The sequence below is a fragment of the Gossypium hirsutum genome, chromosome A03 (genome assembly GCF_007990345.1).
Source record: "Gossypium hirsutum isolate 1008001.06 chromosome A03, Gossypium_hirsutum_v2.1, whole genome shotgun sequence".
Lineage (NCBI taxonomy): Eukaryota > Viridiplantae > Streptophyta > Magnoliopsida > Malvales > Malvaceae > Gossypium > Gossypium hirsutum.
The window spans coordinates 90,509,445-90,535,243 of record NC_053426.1 but is presented as its reverse complement, the minus strand read 5'-3'; the positions used below and the strand labels follow the sequence as shown (position 1 = coordinate 90,535,243).

The window sequence follows — 25,799 nt, the reverse complement described above, 5'->3', positions numbered from 1 at the left end:
AACCAATGTATGTATGGTAGATAGACTTTAACAAAATAAAATTTTAATAAAAATTACTCTTAATTTTCTATGAATTAAAAGATAAAGAAAAATAATATTGTCATAATGTTTGTATCATGTTTTTACTTTCTTTTTTTTTTTTGAATATTCAATAAATTTAAAAGTGCATTAAATTAACAATTAAAGATTTTAAAATATTAATAGATTCTATTAGTAATAGTTTGATTTGAACAGAGGAAGAGAAAAGGCAGTAGCGGTGGAGAATAATGAACATTTTCCCTAAAAACGCTATTTGCACTGCAAAGGAGCTGTTGCCTACTAATTTCTCCAAAAGTCAACTACAACACATCCTGCTCCTTGATTCGGTCATCCACTACATAGATCAATATTCCTACAGCTTTCATATATAAGACATAACATTGTTCGGATTATTACTAGTGATTTTGTTGGGGTTTAAATAAAGAAAGCGTAATTGAATTACGCAACTCAAGAAAACAGTCAATGTTTTACTAAAATTAATTTTTAATAGTTGATTAAGTTTTAATTCGATAAGAATGGACACTGTAAATTTGAGTGTATTGAAACGTATCCTATTTATAAGTAATTCTAGACATTGTGTTTAAAAATTAATTTGATCATAAATTTTACTGTTTTTGATTATATCAAATAGTTGTAGGATTTGACTCTATTTTATTGGGAAAATAGTGTAAAAGGTTTTGGATGAATATTTGTAGTATATGATTAGGCAAATGGGATTGGCTTAAGAACATCATCAATTGCTGTAGATACGGAGCGCGGCAAGAATCATGCAAAAAGGAACAACAGTTCCCCACGGTTCCTTTAAAATGTTTGGTGGACCAAATCATAGATTTCAAAGTTGGAAATGCATGCCCCACGCCACGCCACGCCACGCCTGCCTCCTCATCTTTTCTATTTATTAAGAGAGTTTGCGGAAAATAAAAAGCAAAATAGTAATACACCACTTTCACAAATTCCTTCAGACACCGACAAATCCATCCAATATGCGGAGATTCGTAATTTAAGTCCCCACGCGTTTCCTTGCAACTTGTCTATTTCTTTTGCTTATTTCTTTAATTATTTTTGGAACTCCAATTTAGGTATAACATAATATCAAAATTAAATCTTCAAAATTGAGATATTTACAATTTAATTATTATTTTGGTTATTGTGTAAATATATTTTATTTTTTGAATAATAATACTAATTAAATAAAAATAGGGTAAATTAAATTATTAGTCACTTAATTATAGGTAAATTTTTGTTTTGGTAATTTAACTTAAAAAAATTACTAGTCACTGGACTATTAAAATCAATGTTATATAATTTTTTCTGTTCACATTACATACACCAATCAAAAGTTGTCTTTCCTTTTCTCTGCTATAAATTTTTTTCATGAAATAATTTTAGATGTTACAAATTTATGAATCAAAATTAAAATAATTTTTTTCTTCAAATCTTCGACACTGACCATTAAATTATTTTGAATCTAAAATATGTTATTCTACTTATTAATGAGTAGTAATTCACGACACCAATCATAGAATGGTTGCTTTAAGCTTTACGATGAAAGTACATTTTTTAAAAGAGAATTTAATAATTCAATGATTTAATTAAAAAATTATAATATTTAAATAACCAAAATAAGTATAATTTAATAACTTAGGATGAAGTTTGACCTAAAGCCAATATTCGATTTTCCGAATCTCTCTGGTATTATTATTTTGTGTCGGCCTTGGATTCTCCGTTTTATAAGAAGCAAAGGAAGGGCAGCCCACTCACACTACACCCAAACAATCCCTTATGCCTCATACCTCATACCTCGCTCGCCTCCCCGCCCTTCTTCTTCAAAGCAAAGAAAATTCCCACTCTTTTCTTTGCTTTTTCTCTCACTATTCATACCCTTTTGACTTTTTTGGTTGATTTAGTTTTTAACTTGCCAAAATTTTTAATATATTCTTCTTTATTGTTTGCTACCGATTAACCCCGCCCAAATAATGGCTGTTGCTTGGTCTGAAAAAGCTTCTTCCATGGAGGCTTTGTCTTTGTCTCCTCCTATGTCTCCGCCGGTTATCCTAACCCAAGACGAATTAAAAAAAATCGCCGCTTACAAAGCCGTTGAGTTCGTGGAATCAGGCATGGTTCTGGGTCTGGGCACAGGTTCCACGGCCAAACACGCCGTCGACCGGATCGGCGAGTTGCTTCGTCAAGGCAAGCTCACCAACATCATAGGAATCCCCACCTCCAAAAAAACACAAGAACAAGCTATTTCTTTAGGTATCCCACTTTCGGATCTCGACAGCCACCCCACCATTGATATGGCAATCGACGGTGCTGATGAAGTGGACCCGCATCTTAATCTGGTGAAAGGCAGAGGTGGGTCTCTGTTAAGAGAGAAAATGGTGGAAGGAGCTTGCAAGAAATTTGTATGTATCGTTGATGAATCCAAGTTGGTCAAGTATTTGGGAGGCAGCGGTTTGGCTATGCCCGTCGAAGTTGTTCCTTTTTGTTGGAAATTCACTGCCAAAAAACTCCAAAACTTGTTTCGAGATTCTGGTTGCGTTGCCAAGCTGAGGAATGATTGTAAAGGGGAGCCTTTCGTAACGGATAATGGGAATTACATTGTGGATTTGTATTTGAAGAAAGATATTGGGGATTTGCAGGTGGCAAGCGATGCTATTTTGAGGATTGCTGGTGTGGTTGAGCATGGCATGTTTCTTGCTATGGCCACTACTGTTATAGTTGCAGGGGAGCTTGGAATCACCATCAAGAATAAGTAGTACAAACTCAAACTAACTTTATTTTAATAATTAGGGAATTGCTATTGCAGCTGGGAATGGATTCTTCCTTTTTTGGCATTTATTGATTGATGACAAGAGTTGTCTTGTCTTCTCAAGTTTTGTTATTTTCGTTTTGGACACAAATTTAAGGGAAGAGAAGATTTAGGGATGTTAGGATTGTGAAAGCAATAGCTGAACTATGAGAATGATGAATGTCAACTGTTCTATGATCATTTTAATCACAAAATCGGTTTATTATTGCATTTGATTTGGAATTTTTGACCCATAGTCAAATTGACATTGAAGCAAAGAGGTCTTTCATCATCTTCTTCAATATGGCATTCAATTACTCTTCTTTTTTAAAAAAAAAAATTCTGTGATGAATCATCAAATTGCAAATCCCATGGAAGTTCAGTATTGGGTTTTTGAATTCAGAGGCTCGATCAAGCTAATTGAATTCATTTGATAGCTTGACTTTATTTCGAGCTAAACTAAATAAACTGTGAACATAGTTGTGTTGGGCAAACTTTTTAAAGTTTTCACAAACTTCATTGGCAAATACTACTGTCCCAAAACATACAAACTAAACAAAAAAATCAAGTCAGACAAACGTCTTACATTTTCAATGGAACGGGGACAAGCAGCACTGACTCTGGATAACAGTTTCCTACTAACATATTAACCAACAAGATTTTCATGGTAGCCGATCAAGCTACATAGCTGGCAGCAATTTAAAGTAAACCACTACATAAAGAGACAATGAAAACAGCGCAAACAAATGCTGCCAGAAGAGAAGTGCCGAAGCTTCTCTAACTGCATAACTCCTCAAACTGGCGATGGCTCCCAATAAAATGGCACTTGGTGTAGTGTATTGCAACAAGAGCACGAATCTGTACATTGCATCATCAGCTACAAGAAGATCCAACTTGCTAGCAAGTGTCACAATCCCTATTCCTAGCAAAGGAAGCACCAACAGCCTTGCCACAATTATGCCGATGGTGGTTCTGAGTCCAAGCTTAGAATCATTTGGACCCTCAGCTAGCATACCCCCGAGAATGAGCATCACAGAAGGAACCATTGCACCTGCTACAATCTGCAAGCTGTCTGTTATGAAAGACAGGGGAGCATCATATCCAAAGACATAGGATTTTAATTGAGGCACGGTGCCAACAATGATTGCTAGCAAAGATGCAATTGTAGGGGGCTGAAGTATATGCTGTATCGGAGTTTGTTCAGCAACAATTCGAATCTTCCTGACTACTCTAGGTTCAGCCAAGCACCGAATGGACATGGGACTGCTCCCGCTAGTGTCACCATTGATATCAATGTCAGGAAAAGTGGATGTTGAACGACTAGAGATGCTGTTGAAAATCCTGGCAATGAATGGTGTCTTAGAATGTTCGGTCTCTTTTTCTTCAATGCCTGGCCATTCAGCTTCTATAAGAAGAGGCCTGCTGATATCATTTACCGGCCTTTGTTCCTCAATTTCAGTCCCTTCTTCAAGAACTTCATAGAACTGCAACGGCGGTTCCATCATGTGATAAACCAGGGTATAGACAAGAATAACAGCAACCCATTGGGCGAAAGAGACATAGGCCACACCCCTCGAGTGGCAATGAGGCCCAAACGGGGAATTTGAAGTGTGACACACAGATCCAACAATAGCAAGACATAGATTTCCCGTATTGCCAAAGGCAGTCATAACGATGGTAAATCGCTGGTACTCAGGTGGTGGACGACATATAATGACCACCAACAACCCCAGCAAGCAACCAACAAAAGTACTGATTAACACATTGACCGGAATGAACCACCACCGAGCAATGCTATCAATGGTAATACTTTCACCGAGTTCAGTAAAAATTAGGCAGGGCAAGAATAGGGCGAAAACAAGCTTGCTTAGGAGCTTAAATGTGGCTCTTGGAATGATTTGAGTTTTGGGATGTGCAAGAAATAATCCTATGACTGTAAGAGACAAAAGTTTCATCAAAGGCAATATGGCACTTAACAGATCTTCACTATTAGATTTCATATCATTTTTATAAAATTCAGCTAAATATCGATTCATCTTTGGTCTTCCTTCCAAGTTCTCGAATATCAAATAACAATTTTAAAAGTTCTTCCTGCAATATAAAAAGAAGAAAAATAATTACACAATCGAACAGGTGAAATCCAAGATAATCTCTAAAACCCAATTGAATTGTAATCCGTATAAAGTGGGTTCAACATGATAACACGAAATATCTCAAAATTATCAATAGCCAAAAACTCAAAGAAATACCCAACACCAAGAAACGGATTAATTACATGATCCCTAATCCAGCTAAACCAATGGGAAAACGCAGAGAAGAGTATCCAAGACTTCCATAGATATAGTAATAATAAATCCAATAAATCAGAAAGTACTTCACCGCAAAAATTAAAAAAAAAATCTAGAAAAGAAGAAAGAGGTTAAAGATAGAACTTACGGATCAGAACTGCCAGGAGAACTACTAAAGTATTGCAGAGAAGTACAGAGAAGATAAAATTCAAAGATTCACGGGAAACCTGTCAACTCACAAGTAGAGATATGTACGAGATTGAATTACAATAATTTTATTTTAAATCTACTTTTTCTACTTAATACCTAAATTTTAATTTAATTTATGATTTAATCCTTAAAATATACAATTTTCTCAGTTCGGTACTTAATAATCGAAGCTGTTAAGGTGGCATGCAACTAACACTCTCATTTCTCATGATGTGAACTCATTACTAACTAGTTTTTTTTTTTTTTAATTATTTGGTGGTATGATTAAATTATATTAAAAGTATTTTAATACTTAAAATAATAAATTAATTTTTAAAAAATTTATGTTAAAATCAAAATTTAAAATAGATACTATTATAAATAATATATTAATAAATATTTAAGTTAAAAAATAGACAAATTATCTCATTATTTTTATTTAATAAATATTTATTTAAAATTAAAAATTATGATTACCTAATTAAATATTTATGTAATATGTTTTAAATAGAATATTCTCTATTTAATATAATCCATTTTATTTAACTTAAATACTTTAGCTATCTAATGAATATGTAAAATACATATTTGAAAATAATGATAAAATCTAATAAATAGATAAATTATATAATTTAAGAAATACTACTTTTAAAAATGTGATCATTGATTTTTATTTTTATTTTGTTAAAATCACAGTTTAAAATATATAATATATAAATAAATATTTAAGTTAAATCAAATGGATAAATTATCTAATTAATTTTTTTATTAAACTATTTATTTAAATTTAATCTAACAAAAATATATATTAAATTATTCTTACTTTTAAAAATTTTTATTGATGATGTGAGAAAACAATAAACATATTATTCTATAAACAAAATTTTAAAACCAGTAAGTGATATTATTAAGTGAAATATAAAACAAATACATAAATATAAAATAAATAAAATTATTTTATTTTATTAATTAGATAAAAGGAAGTAAAATACATAAATCATACAAATCCTTCAAATATATATATATATACTTCCACAATCCATTTGTTATTGAAATCAACAAATTATCAGTATAATTTTTATAAGCTTTAATGATGAAACACAACTTAAAGCTTAAATACTCGTAAAAGTCTTATTTCAACATTTTATTCTTAGCAGGTTAGCCTTAGGATAGTTTGGGAGTGTAGTCTTCCAAAGTCCAGGGTTAAAAGAGCTCAAAAAAATTATTTCTTCAATTGGGAAAAAAATTCTTCTCCTTTTAAGTTTTTTGACATACACATTATCAGTTCATTGCCAGGAAAAAAAAGGGGCTTTCAGCTCTTCCCCATAAATGCTTCATCTCCAATTTCTTGACTTCTCCAAACCTCATTTAGTTCTCAAATTCCAACTTCTACCATTAAAGTTAAAAAAGTTCATCCCCCCAAAAAAAATCAACCGTTACTAGCATTCAACCTTTTCTATTTTTCTAAAGCCATGGCAATGGGAGAAATTTTCTACAAATTAAATAGGGTTAAATTTCATTTGAGTAATAATCATTCATCAAAATCAGAACAGAATCAATCAATTGAAATTATTAATTTTTACTTTATATATGAGAGATTGAGAGCCTCCCATTTGCGGTCTGCCAGATTTACCATTGTTGCAGGTATAATTCTCCCTCCTTCCTCTTTTTTCTCCCATTGCCATGGTTATGAAAAGATAAAAAAAGGTTGAATGCTAGTAACAGTAGATTTTTTTGAGGAAAATTGAAATTCTTTTTTAACTTTAATGGTAGGAGTTGGAATTTGGGAATTAGAGGAGGTTTGGAGAAGTAAGGAGTTGAAGATCAATATTTATGGCTAAGAATTGAAAACTCTAAGAATTTAATTAATTTATTTTAGTTTGAAACTTTCCCACATTAAGCTGAATAAATAATTTTTTTGGGCCCCTTTTAACCTTGGGCCTTGGGAGACTACACTTCAAAACAACTCCCAGGGCCAACCCTACAAGTACGTTGGTCAAACGATCGAAGTCCTAGAAAATTCAATCCATAAATTAAAAATACAAATCAAACTAAGCTAAGGAAAATAACTTTTCAATTCCATGTCTTATTGGGATGTTCAACTTCATTTCTCTCTAATACCCATCAATTCATTTCATTTTCATTTCTTTTTGAATCATTTCTCTCTCTCTCTTTTTTGTAATTTTTAATTTTTTAACATATATATGTTTTGGTTTTTATTTATAATTTTTAAATTTAAAATCATTTTTATAATTTTTATCCAAAAATGATTTTATAATACTTTTCTTTTTTTGAAAATTTTAAAATTAGAAACAAATTGATAAGTTTTGTAAAAATTGAGGGTTAAATTTATTGAATTCTTTAGAATTACAACTAAAATGAAATATTTTGTAAACATTGAAGCTAAAATTTTTAAACTTTTTAGATTTAGGATCAAATTGATAGAATATGTAAACATTAAATAGAAGAAATGTTATTAGGCCAATAAAAAAGCCAGGTCAGCTTCCTGTCACTTATGATAAATAATTGGAGACTAATTAAAATATTTAAATTTGAAAGTTAAGTAATTAAATAAAAATAATAATTAAGTGAATAAAATAAAATAAAGTGGTAGGGTGAATATTCTTCTAGTTTACCCAAGATTTTAATATAATAAAGGAAAGAATTATAATAGTTAAGCTTGAAACTTGGTTATCTGATATTAAAGTGTAATTGTGAAAGAAGGAAAAGTAAATATAAACTAGGATTCAATTAAGAATAAATAAATATAAAATAAAAAGATTAATTAATTATATGAAATTGAGTTTGAATTTATGGTGGAAACATTGAAGGATTTTGTAAAATACAAAGACTAAAGGATTGACTTAGAAAGAGAGTAAAATATGAATTACAAGGGTTAAATCATTCAAATTTAAGGGTTGAATGTTTAAAATATCATAGATTGTTTTGTAAAGAATGGACTATCAAATAAATGGGATTAAATAAATTTTAAATATAAAAGAATATTAATCGATTATATAAAGTACTCTTCAATAAATTTCACAAATAAAATTTAATTATTAACAAATCTAAAATAAATAAGGAAAACCATTATCTTATACATTAAACAATAAAATTATCTACAACATTATAAAAAAAAATCTACAACAAGATCATCTCATTCTAAGTTTATAAAATGGAAGTTTAATAAAAACATATGTTTTGTGTAACTTTTAGAGATTTTTTTCTTTAGTTTGCTTGTTATATAAAACCTTGACTTATTTATTTATTAATCTTTCTACTTTTAAATTTTAAAACCACTACTTTATATTAGTTAAAATTTAACAATGCATCTGCTGATGCAGATTGTTTCAGTTGGGGCAACCAGTATTAAGTGGAACAAGTTAGTGCAATCGACATAAATCAAAATATTTATCGATATTAAAATGAGAAGTGATTATTTGATTTATTATTAAAAAGATGCATATCAATTGATGTAAATGGAATTAATAAAATATTTATTAATGATGAATAAAAGTGAAAAAAAATATGATAACGATGGTAAAGAGGGTTAATTAATAAAGAAGTATGATGAGTGATGTGAGAATGTGATCACAGGTTTAAATGAACAAAGATTTTTAAGAAGTGAATAGAATTGAAATGTGAGGGAACTATTATTAAATTGGTGACATTTGACTCTATTTTTGGTTGGAGATGTAGTGGGTTGAGGGTAGAAAGGGGCCGGGAAGGGAGAGGGAGCTAAAAAAGGGAAATTAAGGTAGGAAAGAGAGAAAAAGGAAGAAATAAGGTGAAAGGAAAGAAAGGGAGACAATAGAAGTGTTTTTTTTTTAATATGTTTAAAATATTATAGCTTTTTTTTATAATCATATATAATTTCTTAAATTTTTTGAAAAAATAAACTTAACTCTTACTATTTTTTCATTTAATTGGGCCTTTGAACTAATAAAACTAGCAAATAGGCTCTTCAATTAAAGTTGATCATAATAACGTTGACTTGGTCATTAACGACACTGATGTGGCTTTTCATGTCAGCGACAGTTACTGGCGTGGAAATGTCACATTAGCTACCATGTCAACAAAAGATAAAAATTCAAAACTTTTAAAAATAAAAAATTAAAAGTAATATTTAATTTTTTATTGGAATGAACTTGGACACATGGTTGTTCAATTTCATTTGTTTTAAAGATTAATTTCTTTTAAAAAAATTTTAAAAAATTTTAATATTTTTTTAAAAGAATTATAAATTTCTAAAACATTATTAAAATTTATAAAAATATTAAATAAATTTAAAAAAAAATTAAAAATCAATAAAACCATTTAAAAATTCTAGATTCATTGAAAATGATTTTTCTAAATTATATAAAGTTTAAAAATATTAAAATTTAAAATAATATTTATTTTATAAAATATTTTTTATTTTTTAAATATGCTAAAAGCTACCAATACAATTAAAACATTATACAAATCAATTTTTAAAGAAAATTAATTTTTAATATTTTTAAAATTTTTATAATTTAGAAAAAATCTTCTTGAATGAATTTAGTCATATAGTTGTCCAGATTCAATGTAAATGTAAACAACCATATGTCCAGATTTATTATGGGCTTAATTTTTAAATCGTTTTTATTATTTTATTAACTTTTTAAATTTTTTATATATTTAATAATATTTTAAAAGTTTATAATTTTTTTAATATATATTTTAACTTTTTTAAAGAAATTAAGCTTTGAAATGAATTAACTTGGACAACAATATGTCTAGTTTCATTTTGATTAAAAAATTAAATATTCTTTTTTATTTAAAAAATTTATTTTTTTATATTTTTACTAACATAGAACTACTATGTCAGCAACAGATGTCAGCAACTATCTCTGACATGTAGCTCCATGTTAGTGTTGTTAATGGCCACAGCAGTATTGTAACAGTCAATGCTAGTAAAAAGTCTCTTTGGTTAGTTTTATTAATTCAAGGGCTCAATGGGGTTCAAAAAGGTTGTAGTGGCTTAATTGGTTTTTTTCGAAAAAATTTGAGTGCCTTTTAAAGCATAATTTTTTTATACGTTAATAATTTATATTTATTTAATATAAAAAAAAGTAGTTAAGGTAATTCACCTTTGTTTAAAAGTTTTAAAAGGGACAAGGTCGGTATTTTAATGAATTTGATAGGTTAATCCTGTATTTAAAAGATTTAATTAAGGTTTTCTATTAAGAATTTTCCTTTTCCTTTTCTTTTTCTTTAAAAGTATAAATTGATTATTATGCATTTATGACATGAAATATCATATAATACTATCTTTTTTGGTATGTTGAACGTGGAAAAGATGAACGTATGAAAATTAAATGAGAACCATCGTTCTTTTCATAATTTGGTAGAAATTTTCCATTGTTAGACAATTTCTTTTTACAAATTAATGCAGGTTAATCGGTACAAGGGTGCCAATTACAACATTCTTTTTCCATTTTAATTCCAAATCATTTACTGCTTAAGAATGAAGAGATTTACCAGCATGCTTGCTCAGTTAGATTACCATTCTTTAGTCTCTTAAGCTTTATGGGATTTCAGAATATAAATATTTTTTGGGGGTCAACTGAGTTTTCTTTATCTACTACCGACTCTTATAGTTTTAGTGCTCAATTTCAGGATTGATTATCCAATGATTTCACTTGTTGCCCTACCAAAACTAACTAAATTCATTATTGAATTAACACCATTTTATACATATGCATATGACCAAAGTTTATATATAAATTTAATACGTAACTATTTATCAATAATTAAATTTAGAGAAATTTATTTAATATAATCAGTATTTTTATAATTAATAATTTAAATTCTCAGCGTAGCAGGATTAAAAATAAATAAATCTAGTATTAGACGCGAAGAAAAGTTGCTTAGAAGCAAAGTAGATTGACGACCTTGGCGTGGCCGCAAGGGATGAAAAGAATTCTAAATTATCCTTTTAAATGTATACATATATACATACAGGGATTACGTAATGGAAGATTCATTCCAACAAATGTGCTTATAACTAAGCAAACGAAATGTTGGTTACAAAAAATAAGATCAAAGTTCTGAAGAAAAAAAAAGAGAGAGAGAGAGAGAGCGAATTTAATTATAAGTAAAACCCTTTTATGATATGCATGAGATGAAACAAAACAATGGCGAAGGAAGTTGGTAGGCTAAGCAGAAGAAGAAGTGCCATCCCCAAAGCAAAGCTTGGCCTCGTTTCCATTAACTTGTATTGCAAATACCCTAGTGCTTCACAGACATCAAGGTCGTAATATGATTTCTTGTATTCCTTCTCCCACTCCATCCAATGCCGGGATGGTTCGTAACTCTTCTCCGACTTGGTCATCTCGTGAATCCGCATTCTTAACACGATCATGTTCTGGTCGACAAGCTTGCCGTCGAAGTTGTGACTGTGGGCATCTCTTTTCGAGGCCAGTATTTTGGTATAAACGGTTTTCGAGGGAGGACGAAAAGGAAGAGGTGAAGCTAAGGAATGATTGTTGCAAAGAGAGGAAGTGGTTTCCATGGTTGGTTAAAATAAAAGGTTGTGAAATGATGGAGGAATGAGGGAATATATATGGGTTTGGGAGTATTTATAGAGGAAGTACGTTATTGGGAGCAGAGGCTTGAATTGAAGAGTTAGCAGAAAATGAAGGCAGTTGGGAGATTCATTTTCGGGACGTGTGGGCCAATCCACGGTTGATTTTAACGCGTAATACTGGTTTTTCTTTTCTTTTTAATTAAGGTTGCAATGAAAACGCAACGCATCTGGGTGAAGCGTGAGAGAGCCTCCAATCATTATTGACTTTAAATTTATCATTCACTACATAATCTTCAGTGTAATCATACATCCATATCGTATCTGTCCGTTTTGAGGTCAATTGCGCTCTTCAATACAAGTTTAGCTAAAATTAAAAATAAATAATTAAGACATCGTGGAATTAAAATAATTACCCTAATTTTATAATTGTAAATGTTTAACATTAAAATCGGGGTTTCTACGCTTATAAATGCTTTCTAAAATCTAAAAAAAAAAAGATTTGAGAAAGGATTACTTAGAAAATGCTAAAATAGAAATTAAAGAATGAATTCTTTGAAAGAAAACACTACTACTTCATTTATTAATTTCAGTGTTTATGTACACAGAGATGAATAGAAGTAAAGGAATAACTGTTGTTAACAGCTTTCATAGCAACTTAATAGATCCTAACAAACTTCTCTTAATAGAATACTTTAACATTCACCCATCTTCCCGAGAGGTAAGACCCGAAGAAGATTATGGAACCGAGTAAAAACAGAAGCTGATAGAGGTTTAGTGAGGATATCAACAACCTGATCACAAGCCGGTACTTCACCAATAATGAGAGAGCAATTAGCCACTCTTTCCCGACATGTTTAAACTTAGAATGTAATACAGGATTGGTAGCAACTGCAACGACACTGGAATTGTCACACCAGAGAGTAGGAGTATCAACAGAGCGAAGCCGTAACTCACGCAATAAAGACATTAGCCATGTGATCTCACTAGTTGCCGTAGTCAGACTTTTGTACTCAGCCTCAGCCGTAGAGCGAGAGACGACCTGTTGCTTTTTAGAGCACCAAGAGACAGGTGTATTCCCAAAGTAAACACAGTAGCCAGTTTTAGAATGTCTATCATCAAAATCCAAGCCTCAGTTAGCATCGGCGTAGCCAACCAAAAATAGCTTGTCGGATAGGCGAACAACTAAGCCATACTCAATAGTGCCATGTAAATATCTTAATATCCTTTTCAATGCAACAAAATGAACATTGGTAAAAGAATGCATGAATTGAAAATCTCGATTCACTATATACACAATGTCAAGACAAGTAAGCACAACATATTTTAAAGCTTCGGTAAGACTGTGATATTCTGTAGGATGAATCAGACAATCGCCCTCATCTGTATACATCACAGAAGAACTGATCATGGGAGTGTGAACTGCATTAGCATTAGCTAATGAGCTTCTATCAAGCAAATCTAGAATATATTTTTGCTGGCAAAGATGAAGACACCTAGTAGACAATCAAGTAACTTCAACTCCCAAAAAATAATGCAGATCACCCATATCCTTCAAGGAAAACTCATTATGCAACTGATGAACAAAATGTCAATACTAGTAGAAGCACTTTCCGTAACGATTATATCATCCACATATACCAACACATACATATAAGAGGTATCCGTTATTCAAGCAAACAAAGAAGCATAAGATTTAAACAACTGAAAACCAGCAGAAGCTAGAAATTGTTTTAACTTGTCAAACCATGCTCGTGGCGCTTGACATAAATTATATAGAGTTTTTGACAAACGACATACCAAACATTCACCAGTTGGACCATATTGTACATATTCAGGAGGCTGATGCATGTATACCTCTTCAGTGAGATCACCATTCAGAAATGCATTGTTGACATCAACCTGCTGGAATTGTCAGCCGTTGGAAACAACAAGTGATAAGATAATCTGAATAGTAGCAGGTTTAACGACTGGACTAAACATTTCCTTAAAATCACACCCAGGTACTTGAGAGCGCCCTTTTACTACTAAACGAGCTTTACGACGAGCTATAGAACCATCAGGATTTTTCTTTACCTTGAACAACCATTTACAGCCAATAGCCTTTCAACCAGGTAGTAAGGGAACTAGTGTCCAGGTGGAATTACGCATCAAAGTATCATACTCAGCTTGAGCAACAAATCGCCATTCTGGACTAGCAAATGCTTCCGTAATCATGCGTGGCTCAAAATCGGTAGCTTCAACCGAGAAAATATTTGGTTTAAAAACCCTGAATTTGGACCAAGTGACAATGGGATGAATATTTCCCATATTCGAAGGGTCACATGAAGCAGCCGGAATGGCAGGAGACTGAACAGAAGGATTGGAGTCATCAGGTAATTTAGAGAAGTCATTTTGCACATAAGCTGCATCCAAATCAGTTGGAGATTCTTCAGGTGTAACAAGCCAGGATGCAACGCCATCAATCTCAGTATGTGTTAGTAGGAGGTAAGAAAGAACTGGACCCAGAAGCGAAGGACTGAACAAGGGAAACATGAGTGGAGACACACCCACTAGGCGGAGAGAATGTCATAGTATGCGTAGGAGACAAAAACCGTTGTTCATTAAACACAACATGATGAGAAACAATTATTTTACCAGTTGGAGTAAGATAAAAATAACCTTTATGCTAAGAACTATACCCCCAAAACATAGACGGTTGAGAGTGAAATTCTAGCTTATGATTATTAAATGGACGCAGTTATGGAAAACAACAACCAAGCACACGTAAGTGATCATATGATGGGTCCTGCCCATAAAGAACTTTGTAAGGAGACTTACTTTTCAACATTGGCGTTGGTAGCCTATTTATTAGATGAAAAGCATAACAAAAAGCATAACCCTAGAAGTCTATGGGTAAATTCGCTTAAGCCAAAAGAGTAAGACCCATCTCAACAATATGCCTATACTTACGTTTGGCAACATCAATTTGTTCGAATGTATGTGGGCACGAGAGCCGATGAACAATCCCATGATTTGCTAGAATTTTTGAGAAAGCGTAAAACTCACTACCCTAATTAATCTGAAATTGTTTAATTTCTTTTTCAAACCGTGTTTTGACCATCTTCTGAAAATGAATGAAATAATCAATAGCCTAGAACTTACGACAAAAAAGATATATCCAAGTAAAATGGCTACACATGAAAATAAATAAAACATAGTACCAATTATTGCTACAAACAAGAGATGCAAGTCCCCATAGGTCAGAGACAACCATGGAAAATGGATCAGTATATTCAGTACTAGACTTTGAAAAGGGCAATTTATGAAATTTTCCCTTTTTGCAGGCAATACACAAAACATCAAAAACCTTCTTAGATAGCACAATTTGACATTTATCCAAAACAGATTTTGTAATAACATCAGAGGGATGCCCAAGTAGGCGGTGCCATAAGGTAAACGCAGCGCAGTCATTAGATGTAGACAGAAGACCAGTGTTGTGAATAGAAAGAAACTCAAGAATCGGAGCAGGAGTAACAAGGGAAAAATGATAGAGTCCATAACAAGTGTGGCCCCACAATAAGATTTTTCGAGTCTGTATATCATTAATAACACAGTTAGTCAGATGAAACTTAAAGAATACGCTATTTTCTTTAGCAAATTTAGAAACAGACAGCAAATTTTTTCATATATTCGACATACACAATACATTTGATAAACGTAGCAATTTATTTTGCGTAGGCAAGACAGAATCCACAACACACGAAATATTTACAGGAGTCCTATCACCTATTAAGAGAGAAAAGTACCTGAGTATGGAGAGGACGCATTCAAGGCAGAAGCTTCCTTGCGAACATGATGTGTATCACCTGAATCATGATACCATGACGAAGTCCTTACAGACATAGGAATATACGAGTCACTATTATTAAAATTAGACCCATATCGGGCTGTGCTTATATTAGATCCACTAGTGTCCGAGAAGTCGGATGTATGTAGATCGGGAATTTTAGGCAACCAAGTGTACGGTAAGGGATTAAAAGATTAAGAATCGGGCCAAAAATAACACGCACCTTTGTTCGTAGACCACAGTAATCCAAACCCATTACGCAGTTCATGAACATCTCCAGTGGACGAAAAAATCAGACGAGCCCCCAAAAGCAACACAATTGGCATTTGGCCCAATCCTGTACCAAAAAACCCAATTGCACCATTAGCAGGCCCAACCTATTGCCAAGAAACACCATGAGCAGGCCCAACTTGCTGCTGCCAAGTAGAAACATGAGTAGACCCAACCTACTGATCTAACGCAAGAGGCCCATAACAATAGCTTGGAGCAGTCGGCCTAGCCGCACCAGTGCATGGCCTACCCAAGTGGCCCAGCAGCTCCTTCAAGTGGCCCAAACTGATGGCCTGCATTAGTATCCCACAAAGCAAGAGGGTTAGAAGAAACCCAAGGGAACTTCATTCGGGAAGTGGCCGCATGAGAAGGAGCACCACCCCAACAACCACTTGGATTGAAACCCGACGATGCTGTTGGCAAGCATGACCCGACCTAACCAGAAACAGCTGAGAGCAAAGTAAATACACAAGAACTGCCATGATTATTCACTACAGGCACACTAAACCTCGCAATCAAGCCGCATGTAGCACCGACCACTAGCGTCAGAGTCATCGCTGAAGGAGAACTATCATATTTGCGATTAAAATGGTAAAACACTGTTGAGCCACGTGGCCAAATCTACCACAAATCTGAAACTGAACACGTGGGCAAAAACCTCTCCCACGGCCACCAGTGGAAGTGCAACCACCATGTACATGATCCGCCATCAATGGTACTTAAGCGGCCTCTACCAGATGAGCGTGAATCAGCGTTTCCTGCACCACATGAGTCAAACGAGTTTCGTATTCTAATAACACATCTACCAATTTTTGCAATGGAAGTAGCTTAGATGAGAATGAAGCAAGTGTGAGCATGGCATCATACTCCGACGACAGCCTTGTCAAAATAATCTCCACTTTTTCTGCTTTCGAGATTCGCGATCTAGATGTGTTAAGTAACGCATAAGTATTTTGAATCTTTAGGACATATTCTTTGATCGTCATGTGGCCTTTCTTGATTGAGTGGGGCTCATGACGTAAGCGAGACAACTTTGCACCAGCAACGACAGCAAACAAACTAGTTTCCGTGCTCCAAACATTATAGGTTGTTTTAGCATCTATAAAACGGGATAAAAGAGATCCACTGATGGTGGATAGAAACCAAGACGCAAGTAATTTTTCTTGTTGAAGAAAAGCCAAAGCCTCTGGATTTAGAACTAGAGGGCCTTCCGGCGACGGCACAAGCTGCGGTAGAGCTGGTAAAATGCCTTCGATAAACCCATTCAACTCATAACCTTCTATAATCAATCTTGGATGTTGCTGCCATTAAACAAAATTAGATTCATCTAACTTGACTGTATCATACCTAAGAAAATATTGGACTAACCTAGAACCGATGAAGGACGAACCACCGCGAGAGGCAGAAGCAAAATCAGAGGTCGTCATGAACACACACATCAAAAACAAGGCCCCAGAACTCAAGTGACTGATACCATGAAAGAATTACTTAAAAAATGCTGAAATGGAAACTAAAGAATGAATTATTTGAAAGAAAACACTACTATTTCATTTATCAATTTTAGTTTTTATATACATAGATGAATGAAAGTAAGGGAAAAACTGCTATTAACAGCCTTTCTAACAACTTAACAGATCCTAACTAACTTCTCTTAACAAAATACTTTAACAACAAAAGAAAGAGACATCGAAGTGATGGCACTCAAAAATTTTGAAAAATGATTTTACTACTTAAATTTACAATTAAAATAATATCTCTTTCTAATCATTACTCTTATTTTAACGTGAACACTGGATTGAGTTTATAAATGTTTCATTCTCTTCTAATGGGTAAATGCCACTATTTGCAATTTCTCTTCCTTCCCAACACCTATATCCATAACTATCCATTCCCAAGTACCAACCCTTGCCTCCTCATCTTCCTCTAGTTTTAAGACGGGAAATGAAATCTTATTTGCAAGTTCCTCATCATCTTTTTCTCTCTGTTTTATTTGGAAAAAATATTTCAAATCCTTAATCTTTATTTGTCTATTTTACTTGAAAAAAAAATTCTTCAGATCTTTAATCTCTCTGGTTTACTTGGGAAAAAAAATTCAAATGATGTTCATCAAGCCTTAATGATATTCAAACAATGAATATGAAAAAGTTGTATGTGGTTTTTCAATGGTAGAAACCAAGCATTTATAATTTCTTAGATGGCTATTGTGGAAGCCTTTAAGATGTTGTTCGGAGGAGTAGAGGTCATGCTCGATAGATTATTCATCCTGAAGTTTGCATTTTAAATTCTATAAAACCTTTTAATGAAGGAATAATTCATGTTCATATGATGAATGCATTCATTAGATTAAAGAATGGCAAAAATAATTGCTATCAAATTTCTCGGGTTAGATATGATTAGATGTCCTACACTGAAATTATTTTGGTATGTATATGATGCTAGGCGAGAATTGAAAATTTATTAGATATAAAAAACCTATACTTTATAATGATTTTCATTTAAATAATAACAAAGTAATCAATGATCAAAGAAGCTATTTTTGACCCAAAAAAGTCCATAGTTGTTAAGTATAAGATAGTTTGAAAAATAAAACCATGCACCTATGAATGAAGAATAAATTGCCCTAGTTGTTTAAATGACATTTTGTGGTTGTAAGTGAATGATTGGTTTAATGTCATAATCCATATGATTCTATATTTTAGTTGTCATTCTAACAGAGAACTAGTTCGGTGAAATAAATGAAAGGAGATCTTCATACTTATTCAAACAAAGCAATTAATGGAATGATCAAATAAGATAATTAACAAAGTTAATTATTTCATTAACTGTAAATTTGTAGTAAGGTGAACTAGGAAAGGGATTATCAAGGCATTGAAACAACAGACATCATCAAGGGACTCAACAAGATCATTCATATCTTATTTGATTTGGATTTAGATAAACCAAAATTAGCTTTCTCGGTATAGCATGACCAGGCTTGCTATTGGACACGTCCTTTCCTCTTATAATAGTTGCTCCCACCTTATCATGATCAACTGCAACATTTGGTCATTCCATTAGCCCATTTAGTTTGAAAAACATACCATATATATTAGTGAGAAGGTTTTCCTGAAAGATTACGGTCTCGAATCTAAACTAATCTTTTGCATTAGCTCCTTAACTTCGCCCTTGTAAGCAAGATAGTTCTGCCTGGTGTTGCTGTAAAGCGACTTAATGACGACAAGATAAGCTGGAAGGCTTGACTGATTTTGTTATCAAGAATTCCATCCATGTTGTTTAAGTGCATTTGAGGGGAAATCTAAATGAGATTTATTTCTTCTCCCCCCTCCCAAAATATTTATAGATAGTTAGAAGTGATACAAAAAGGCAAATATTGTATTGAATTGGGTAGCTGTAAAATTTTAATATTCCATTGGAAGAAGTGAATTGATTGGATGAATTTGTAAGGTATATGAAAAGTTAAAGGTTAAACTATGACATAGTTACATAGACTCTTTTGAAAATTGGAATTTAGTCCCTAGTTTTATAAAATTTAAAAGGTTAATTGTAGGGTAAAAATGTTTGTAAAAGAGTAGTACAATTGTACAAGGACTAAATTTTTAATTTTTCTAAGAATATAGGGATCTATGCTATAATTTAAAAAATGTCATTAAATGAGGCCTTTACTCAAGCATAAAGAAGTTACTTTATATTATCTATGCAGATTACATTCAAGGCATGTTATATACAAGCAACAACACAATTATATTACATGTAAAGTACAACGACTCAATTAAGAAGGTGATCCTACAATTTTCTTTTATGAATATAATCCCTCTACTTTTCAAAAATGAGAAATTGAGTTATAATTGTTAATAACACTTTTTTTTGTTAAAATTGTTGCTAATGTAACAAGCATGTACATAGTGATGCTCACTAGAAATGTGTATAATACACATATCATAATAAGGCATGCATGTACATAATGATGATCATTAGTTACACAGTGCACATATCAAAATAGAGCATGCATGTACATAGTGATGCTTACTAGTTTCATAATGAAAGCGGAATGAAACTATAACACTGCGGGATCAGAGATTCAATTGGCATACTAAGGAGCTCTACCCAAACTTGACTTTCTTTAAAGTAAATAAAGACAGGATAGTGCACATCAACATTGAGCATGCATGTACATAGTCATGCTCACTAGTTTCATTATACACATATCATAATAGGGTATGCATGTATATAATCATGCTTACTAGTTTCATTATGCACATATCATAATTGAGCATGGGCATTAATAGTAATAAAGTCATGAACTAATATCATAACATTATGGAATCTTGTAAAACTAGTGATAATGCATGTACATAGTTTAATACTTTAAATTTATAAAATGTTCAAAAAAAAACCACCAAATCATTGCTAATTTTTTGTTCTTGTTTTGCACTTTAATTATTTGATTGTAGTGTATGGTTTGGTTTAATGATAATGACATGTCAGACCTAGTGTTTCATTAAGGCATTTTTTGGGTGGAAAACGACGTCTGCTCATATTAGAACCAATCCAAGGTTTTAGGCTAACATCACGTTCATTATTTCCCATATTTACTGAGCATTGGAAATCATAAACCTACTTTACAGAGTTATCATTAAACTAACGGTGCATTAAATTGATAGTCGATTCGTTAGAAGCAACCATTTAGGGGATGTTTGGTTGGTTGTAATACTAAGCCATTACAACTGAATTCAGTGGGCCCATCACTAAGCCATTGTTTGGTTGGCTGTAATGGACTATTACAGCCTTATTCCATACGAGATTATTCAGGGCAAAAGTGTCGTTTACAATTCGACACTCTCCCCACGGAATAAGGACTCAGCGAATGGGTGGGTGAAAAATTAGGTCAAACTTTCAACTTTACCCTTCATTTCTGTCTCACGTTTGAAGCATTTTCTTTTTTTTTCATTCTTCTTTCAATTTCCTTCCCACCTTCTCTCTATTTTTCATGCTTCTATCCTCACCAACCCTTTGACAAACCTTAACAACCCTCAGCAAGGCTTTAAATTAAGAATCGTATGAGGTGGGAACTTGAGAAGAGAAATAATCGGATAGTGGTTCAATGTGAGCAATTGTCCCTCAGAAAACTCTTCTCCCATTTTGATTTCCTTTTTTTTCTAATTTTTTTTGTTAAATTAGTAAAATAATAGGTTTCTTTTTAGTTTTGAATATTGGTACTGGTTTTATATTACTAAACTTTAATGTCCCTTTCATGGTGTTTCTTCTTTTCACTTGTCAGTGTTAATTATTCTTGCCCTTCCCCTTCCCCTAAACCAAAACCAAACCCCACTCCCTCCCCAACTCCTACTGCAGAAGGAAAATACCCCATAAATATCCTTAAACTAGGTGTATGTGCTAAGGTGCTTGGTTTAGTCAATGTAACTGTTGGGTAACCCCCAGTTCAACCTTGCTGCACCCTTATCAAAGGCCTTGTTGATCTTGAAGCTGTTGTTTGCCTTTGCACAATGATCAAAGGCACAATTTTGGGTATCAATCTTAATATCCCAGTTTCCTTCAGCTTGCTTCTAAATGTCTGCTCAAAAAAAGTTCCATTTGACTTCCAATGTCCCTGATCACTCTTCCAAATTCTTTCTTTTCTCAGTGTTTTTCATGCTTAGTTCACAATGATAACTGTCTGTTTGCTTGTTGTTGTGTTTTTTTGGTTGCGAATTGATACTAACTAAGTGTAGTGCTTTTATTTATTCAAGTGTTTATTTTTGGGTTTATGTATTTTATGGAAAAGAGAAAGTATAGTATTATTGATATGTTGAGTTTATTTTATTAAGTGAAAATGAACACATAATTGGAGCAAATGCAACAACTTACTTTGTATTGGTTCCCATTTACATGTGGCTTAAAGATCAAATTGTTCCAAAAGGCCAGCCTATATGAAATGAGTCAACTACAGAACAATGAATTACAGGTTATATGTTTTTGCTCCTCTTTAGAAGGTTTTGTAACTAGCCATGTTTTAGCTCCTATTTAATGCCATAAGTGTGTTTAATTAATGTTTATGTAAATTCTGTTATGTTAATAGTTTGTATTATATACATTTTGATATATATACACATATATGTATGTGAGATTGTACTATGTCCTTTCGGAGATTATCTAGAGGTATTGGAAATGAGAAAAAAATTGGATTAGGTTCATTGTTTGAGCGTAGCATTCTTATCCCTGGAATTATTTTACTGTCAGTTGCAGTTTTTGTTGGAAGAGTTTTTCTAAAGTGCCATGCTGTATTGAGATATTTCTAATTAATTCATATATATTTTTAAAAATATGAATATATCAATTATATTATTTTAAAATATTTTATTTATCAAAAAAATATTTAAAATATGAATTACTTAGGTTTTGAACCTATTTTTTTGTTTTGCAGCAGCCCTCTTCTTTTTTTTTCCTTAATGGTTTTGGCTTGTTCTCCTTTTTTGTTGCGTAGCTTCTTCCTCAATTTCTTGCTTCCATTTTTGCTTTAACTTTATTTTTTTGGCCATTTTATTAGTAATTGTTATATTCTCAACCTTTCATACACCACTCCTCAAAAATTAAGGTCACACTTTTAGACGACCTTTCGAATACCACTCCTCGAAAATTAGAGTTCACACATTGAGAAGATCTCTTGGGAATTTCTCCTTAGGATTCTGAACAAGTAATGCTCCTCGCAGAGGCTCCTCAACTAAACTCCTCAAGCAAACTCTTCCCATTGAACCTCCTCATATCTAAGTTACACAAGAGTTCGACCTATTCACCATTTATGATACCAATTGTTGAATATTAGTCCCCAATACAAAGTGAAAGTGTTTGTTTGGCCCTATTGTAGTGTTTATTTTGCCTTTGGTTTTTTGTTAAGTTTATATTTATTTGGATTTTTCAGTTGGAACCATTATGTTTTAAATGTGTATCCTCTTGAAATAATAGAATGGTTTGTGTGTTTTAGCTAAAGAAGTGGTTGAAGATAGCAACAAGAAGGGGAAAAATATCACTCAAGGGCGTGCTAAGGTAACAATACCCTTCCAATGTCTTTGTTGTAAGTTGGTTATGTGTTCAACTTTGGAAAGATGAAATTTGTTAATGGAAAAGGAGGTTGCCAAGGTAAAGAGCAGCACACCCTCGTAGGGTGCCAAATGCCAAGAGTCAACAACAACAAATATCTCCATTGGAATGAATATACCATTACTCTTTTCTAGTAATACGGGAAAGACAATATATACATGTTAAACTACATTTACAATTCAGATTTGATCTTATTACTTTAAACAAAACATTTTGGTTATATTTAATTTTCGATATGTTTCATTTAAAACTATTTTAATCTTTGAATATATTTTAAACTATTTTTATTTTCGATATCTTTAATTTATGTTATATTTAATTTTGGTCTTTAAACAATGTTTTATATTACTTATATTGTTTGATTAAAAATTATAATTAACACTACAAACATATTTTATTTCAAAAAAAAAACTTTATCTACAATTGTTAATATAGGGTATTTAATTTAATATATTTTTAAACTAAAATTTTAAAATTAATAATAATACCAAAACTGTATGTGAACTCATTACTTTTAATAGAAGAGTTGAGCTTCTTTTATTCAAATATAAAAATTATCTCAACAAACGAAACAAAAAAAAAAGAGAGTAAAATGCTACAAACAAATCATGTTATGATAAGAATGTAATGTATATGGAGTTTTAGATTTTATTTAAATAAAAATAATAATCGAGTATTATAAAATACATAATTTTTAAGATATTTAACACATTATATACCAATAATCGAATTGAGTTAATATAAAATAAAAGAAATTAAGACTTTATTTTCTTTTCTCATAAACATTATTAAATTCGTATTATTATTTTCTTTTTACTAATTTTAATATTCAAAAAAAATAATATATATTTTTCTATTCACAATTATTAATTCAAATAAAAAATTAGTTAATTACAAAGTGAGGATGAATGCAAACTTTTTAAAATGTAAATTAAAGATCGAATATTTTAAAAAAATTCATATAATATATGTATATTTTTGTAGAACTAGAAACTATGTTATTTGGATGTAGATATATTAAATGGGTATTCTTTTTAAAAATAATTATTAAACGTCAGTCATCAATTAATCAAATCCACAAAAACACATTCAGTCATCAATTTATCAAATCCACAAAAACACATTCGTTTCTCTTCTTTCTTTCTTTTTTCTTTTTTGGGTGATTGATAAAGAAATGAAATTTCAAGTTTTTTACTTGCAAAGATAGTTGTAATTTCTATTTTGTGCTCTGTAAAGATTCTTAATATGTATTGTTCATTTTTCTTTGATAGTATGTTATTGCTTCCTCTTCTTCTTTGGCTTGTTTGATTGCTTCTTCTACTCACAATTGAGCGTCATATATTCACTGAAACACTGTAAATTCTTTGGAAATTAAATTCTTTGATTTTGTTATACTGTTATTGAAATTAGTATTGGAGAAATGTGATCTTTTTACTACGATTTGAAGATATGTAACACTTTAATATCTTGCAGTAATGGCTCGTCTTCCTTTAATAGTACAAAGTGTGAGGCGTAAAAGAATTGGTCTTACATTGACAATATGGTTGCAAATGTGTACAGTTGCAAGTTGGTTCTTAGTTACATTGGGTGTCATCCATAGCCTACATACTTATAGACCAAGGATTAGATCCTATAATTTAGATTTTTATGCAAAACGAGATATGTGAAAAGACTTGTATATGCTAGTGACGAGACCTATATTGATCAAGTTAGGATGAATAAAATTACCTTTTTTAAACTATATGAGATGTTACAAACTTTAGGGGGATTGAAGTTGTCAAGGAACATGCTTGTTGATGAGCAAGTGGCAATGTTTTTAGATATCATTTCTCATCACCTTAAAAATCGAGTTATCAAGCATCATTTTAATGGGTCCGGGGAAACCGTTAGCGGATCATTTCACAATGTTTTAAATGTTGTCATACGCTTACAAGATGTGTTATTTAAAAAGGCAGAGCCAATTACAGCTAATTCTACAGACCCAAGGTGGAAATGGTTCAAAGTATTGGAGTGAGTTCTATATATAGCTCGTACATAATTTAGTTGACTTAGATTTAAATATAGTATCCTAACTCGAGGTTTTATACATGTGATGTAGAATTGCTTAGGTGCTTTAGATGGAACCCACATCAAGATTAGGGTTCCAATAGTTGATAAACCTAGATATCGAACACGAAAAGGTGACATAGCAACAAATATGTTAGGTGTTTGTACACCTGATATGCATTTTGTTTATGTTATTCCTAGTTGGGAAGGTTCTATAGCTGATGGACGAGTTCTTCGAGATGCCATTAGTAGGAGACATGGACTAAAAGTTCCTTATGGTGAAGTGCAAAATTAGAGGACTTTGAATTAATATTTAAGATGATACTTTTTTGGGAAATTAACCATGACAAATAGTTTTTTTTATAGGTTGTTATTATCTAGTTGATGCTGGATACACAAATTGTAAGGGATTTCTTGCACCTTTTAGAAGACAAAGATATCATTTGAATGAGTGGCGTCAGGGTTACTAGCCAAGTACTCCGAAAGAATTTTTCAATATGAAACATGCTTCAGCACGTAATGTTATTAAAATATGCTTTGGGTTATTAAAACTTAGATGGGGAATACTTAGGAGTCCATCATTCTATCCTGTGAGTGTGCACAATAGAATCATTATTACATGTTGTTTGGTCCATAATTTTATTCGAACCTATATGAGTCTTGGTCCTATTGAAGCAGAGTTGGAAGAAGAATTACTTAGTAATG

General features: G+C 32.0%; 3 protein-coding genes across 4 annotated transcripts; 1 reads left to right on the top strand and 2 right to left on the bottom strand.

The window, feature by feature from the left end:
* The first annotated feature begins 1,699 nt into the window (after nt 1-1,699).
* On the top strand, nt 1,700-3,061 carry LOC107886437 (probable ribose-5-phosphate isomerase 2). Its single transcript, XM_016810396.2, has one exon. The coding sequence runs from the start codon at nt 2,016-2,018 to the stop codon at nt 2,796-2,798; it is 783 nt and encodes a 260-aa protein (XP_016665885.1). The 5' UTR covers nt 1,700-2,015; the 3' UTR covers nt 2,799-3,061.
* A 264-nt stretch (nt 3,062-3,325) lies between these two features.
* On the bottom strand, nt 3,326-5,452 carry LOC107886436 (protein PIN-LIKES 2). Of its 2 annotated transcripts, none has more exons than XM_016810394.2 (2): nt 5,267-5,452; nt 3,326-4,921 (listed from the first exon to the last, which is right to left on the bottom strand). In XM_016810394.2, the coding sequence occupies exon 2, from the start codon at nt 4,864-4,866 to the stop codon at nt 3,511-3,513; it is 1,356 nt and encodes a 451-aa protein (XP_016665883.1). In that variant the 5' UTR covers nt 4,867-4,921; nt 5,267-5,452; the 3' UTR covers nt 3,326-3,510. The 2 variants fall into 2 exon arrangements, with proteins under 2 accessions (XP_016665883.1, XP_016665884.1); XM_016810395.2 differs by lacking the exon at nt 5,267-5,452 and adding an exon at nt 5,106-5,266.
* A 5,967-nt stretch (nt 5,453-11,419) lies between these two features.
* On the bottom strand, nt 11,420-11,842 carry LOC107887652 (uncharacterized). The gene has a single exon (XM_016811897.1). The coding sequence runs from the start codon at nt 11,840-11,842 to the stop codon at nt 11,420-11,422; it is 423 nt and encodes a 140-aa protein (XP_016667386.1).
* Nucleotides 11,843-25,799: the final 13,957 nt, after the last annotated feature.

Excerpts from the sequence above, each read along its gene's own strand:
- LOC107887652 (XM_016811897.1), bottom strand. The coding sequence starts at position 11,842 with ATGGAAACCACTTCCTCTCTTTGCAACAATCATTCCTTAGCTTCACCT.
- LOC107886437 (XM_016810396.2), top strand. The coding sequence starts at position 2,016 with ATGGCTGTTGCTTGGTCTGAAAAAGCTTCTTCCATGGAGGCTTTGTCT.
- LOC107886436 (XM_016810394.2), bottom strand. The coding sequence starts at position 4,866 with ATGAATCGATATTTAGCTGAATTTTATAAAAATGATATGAAATCTAAT.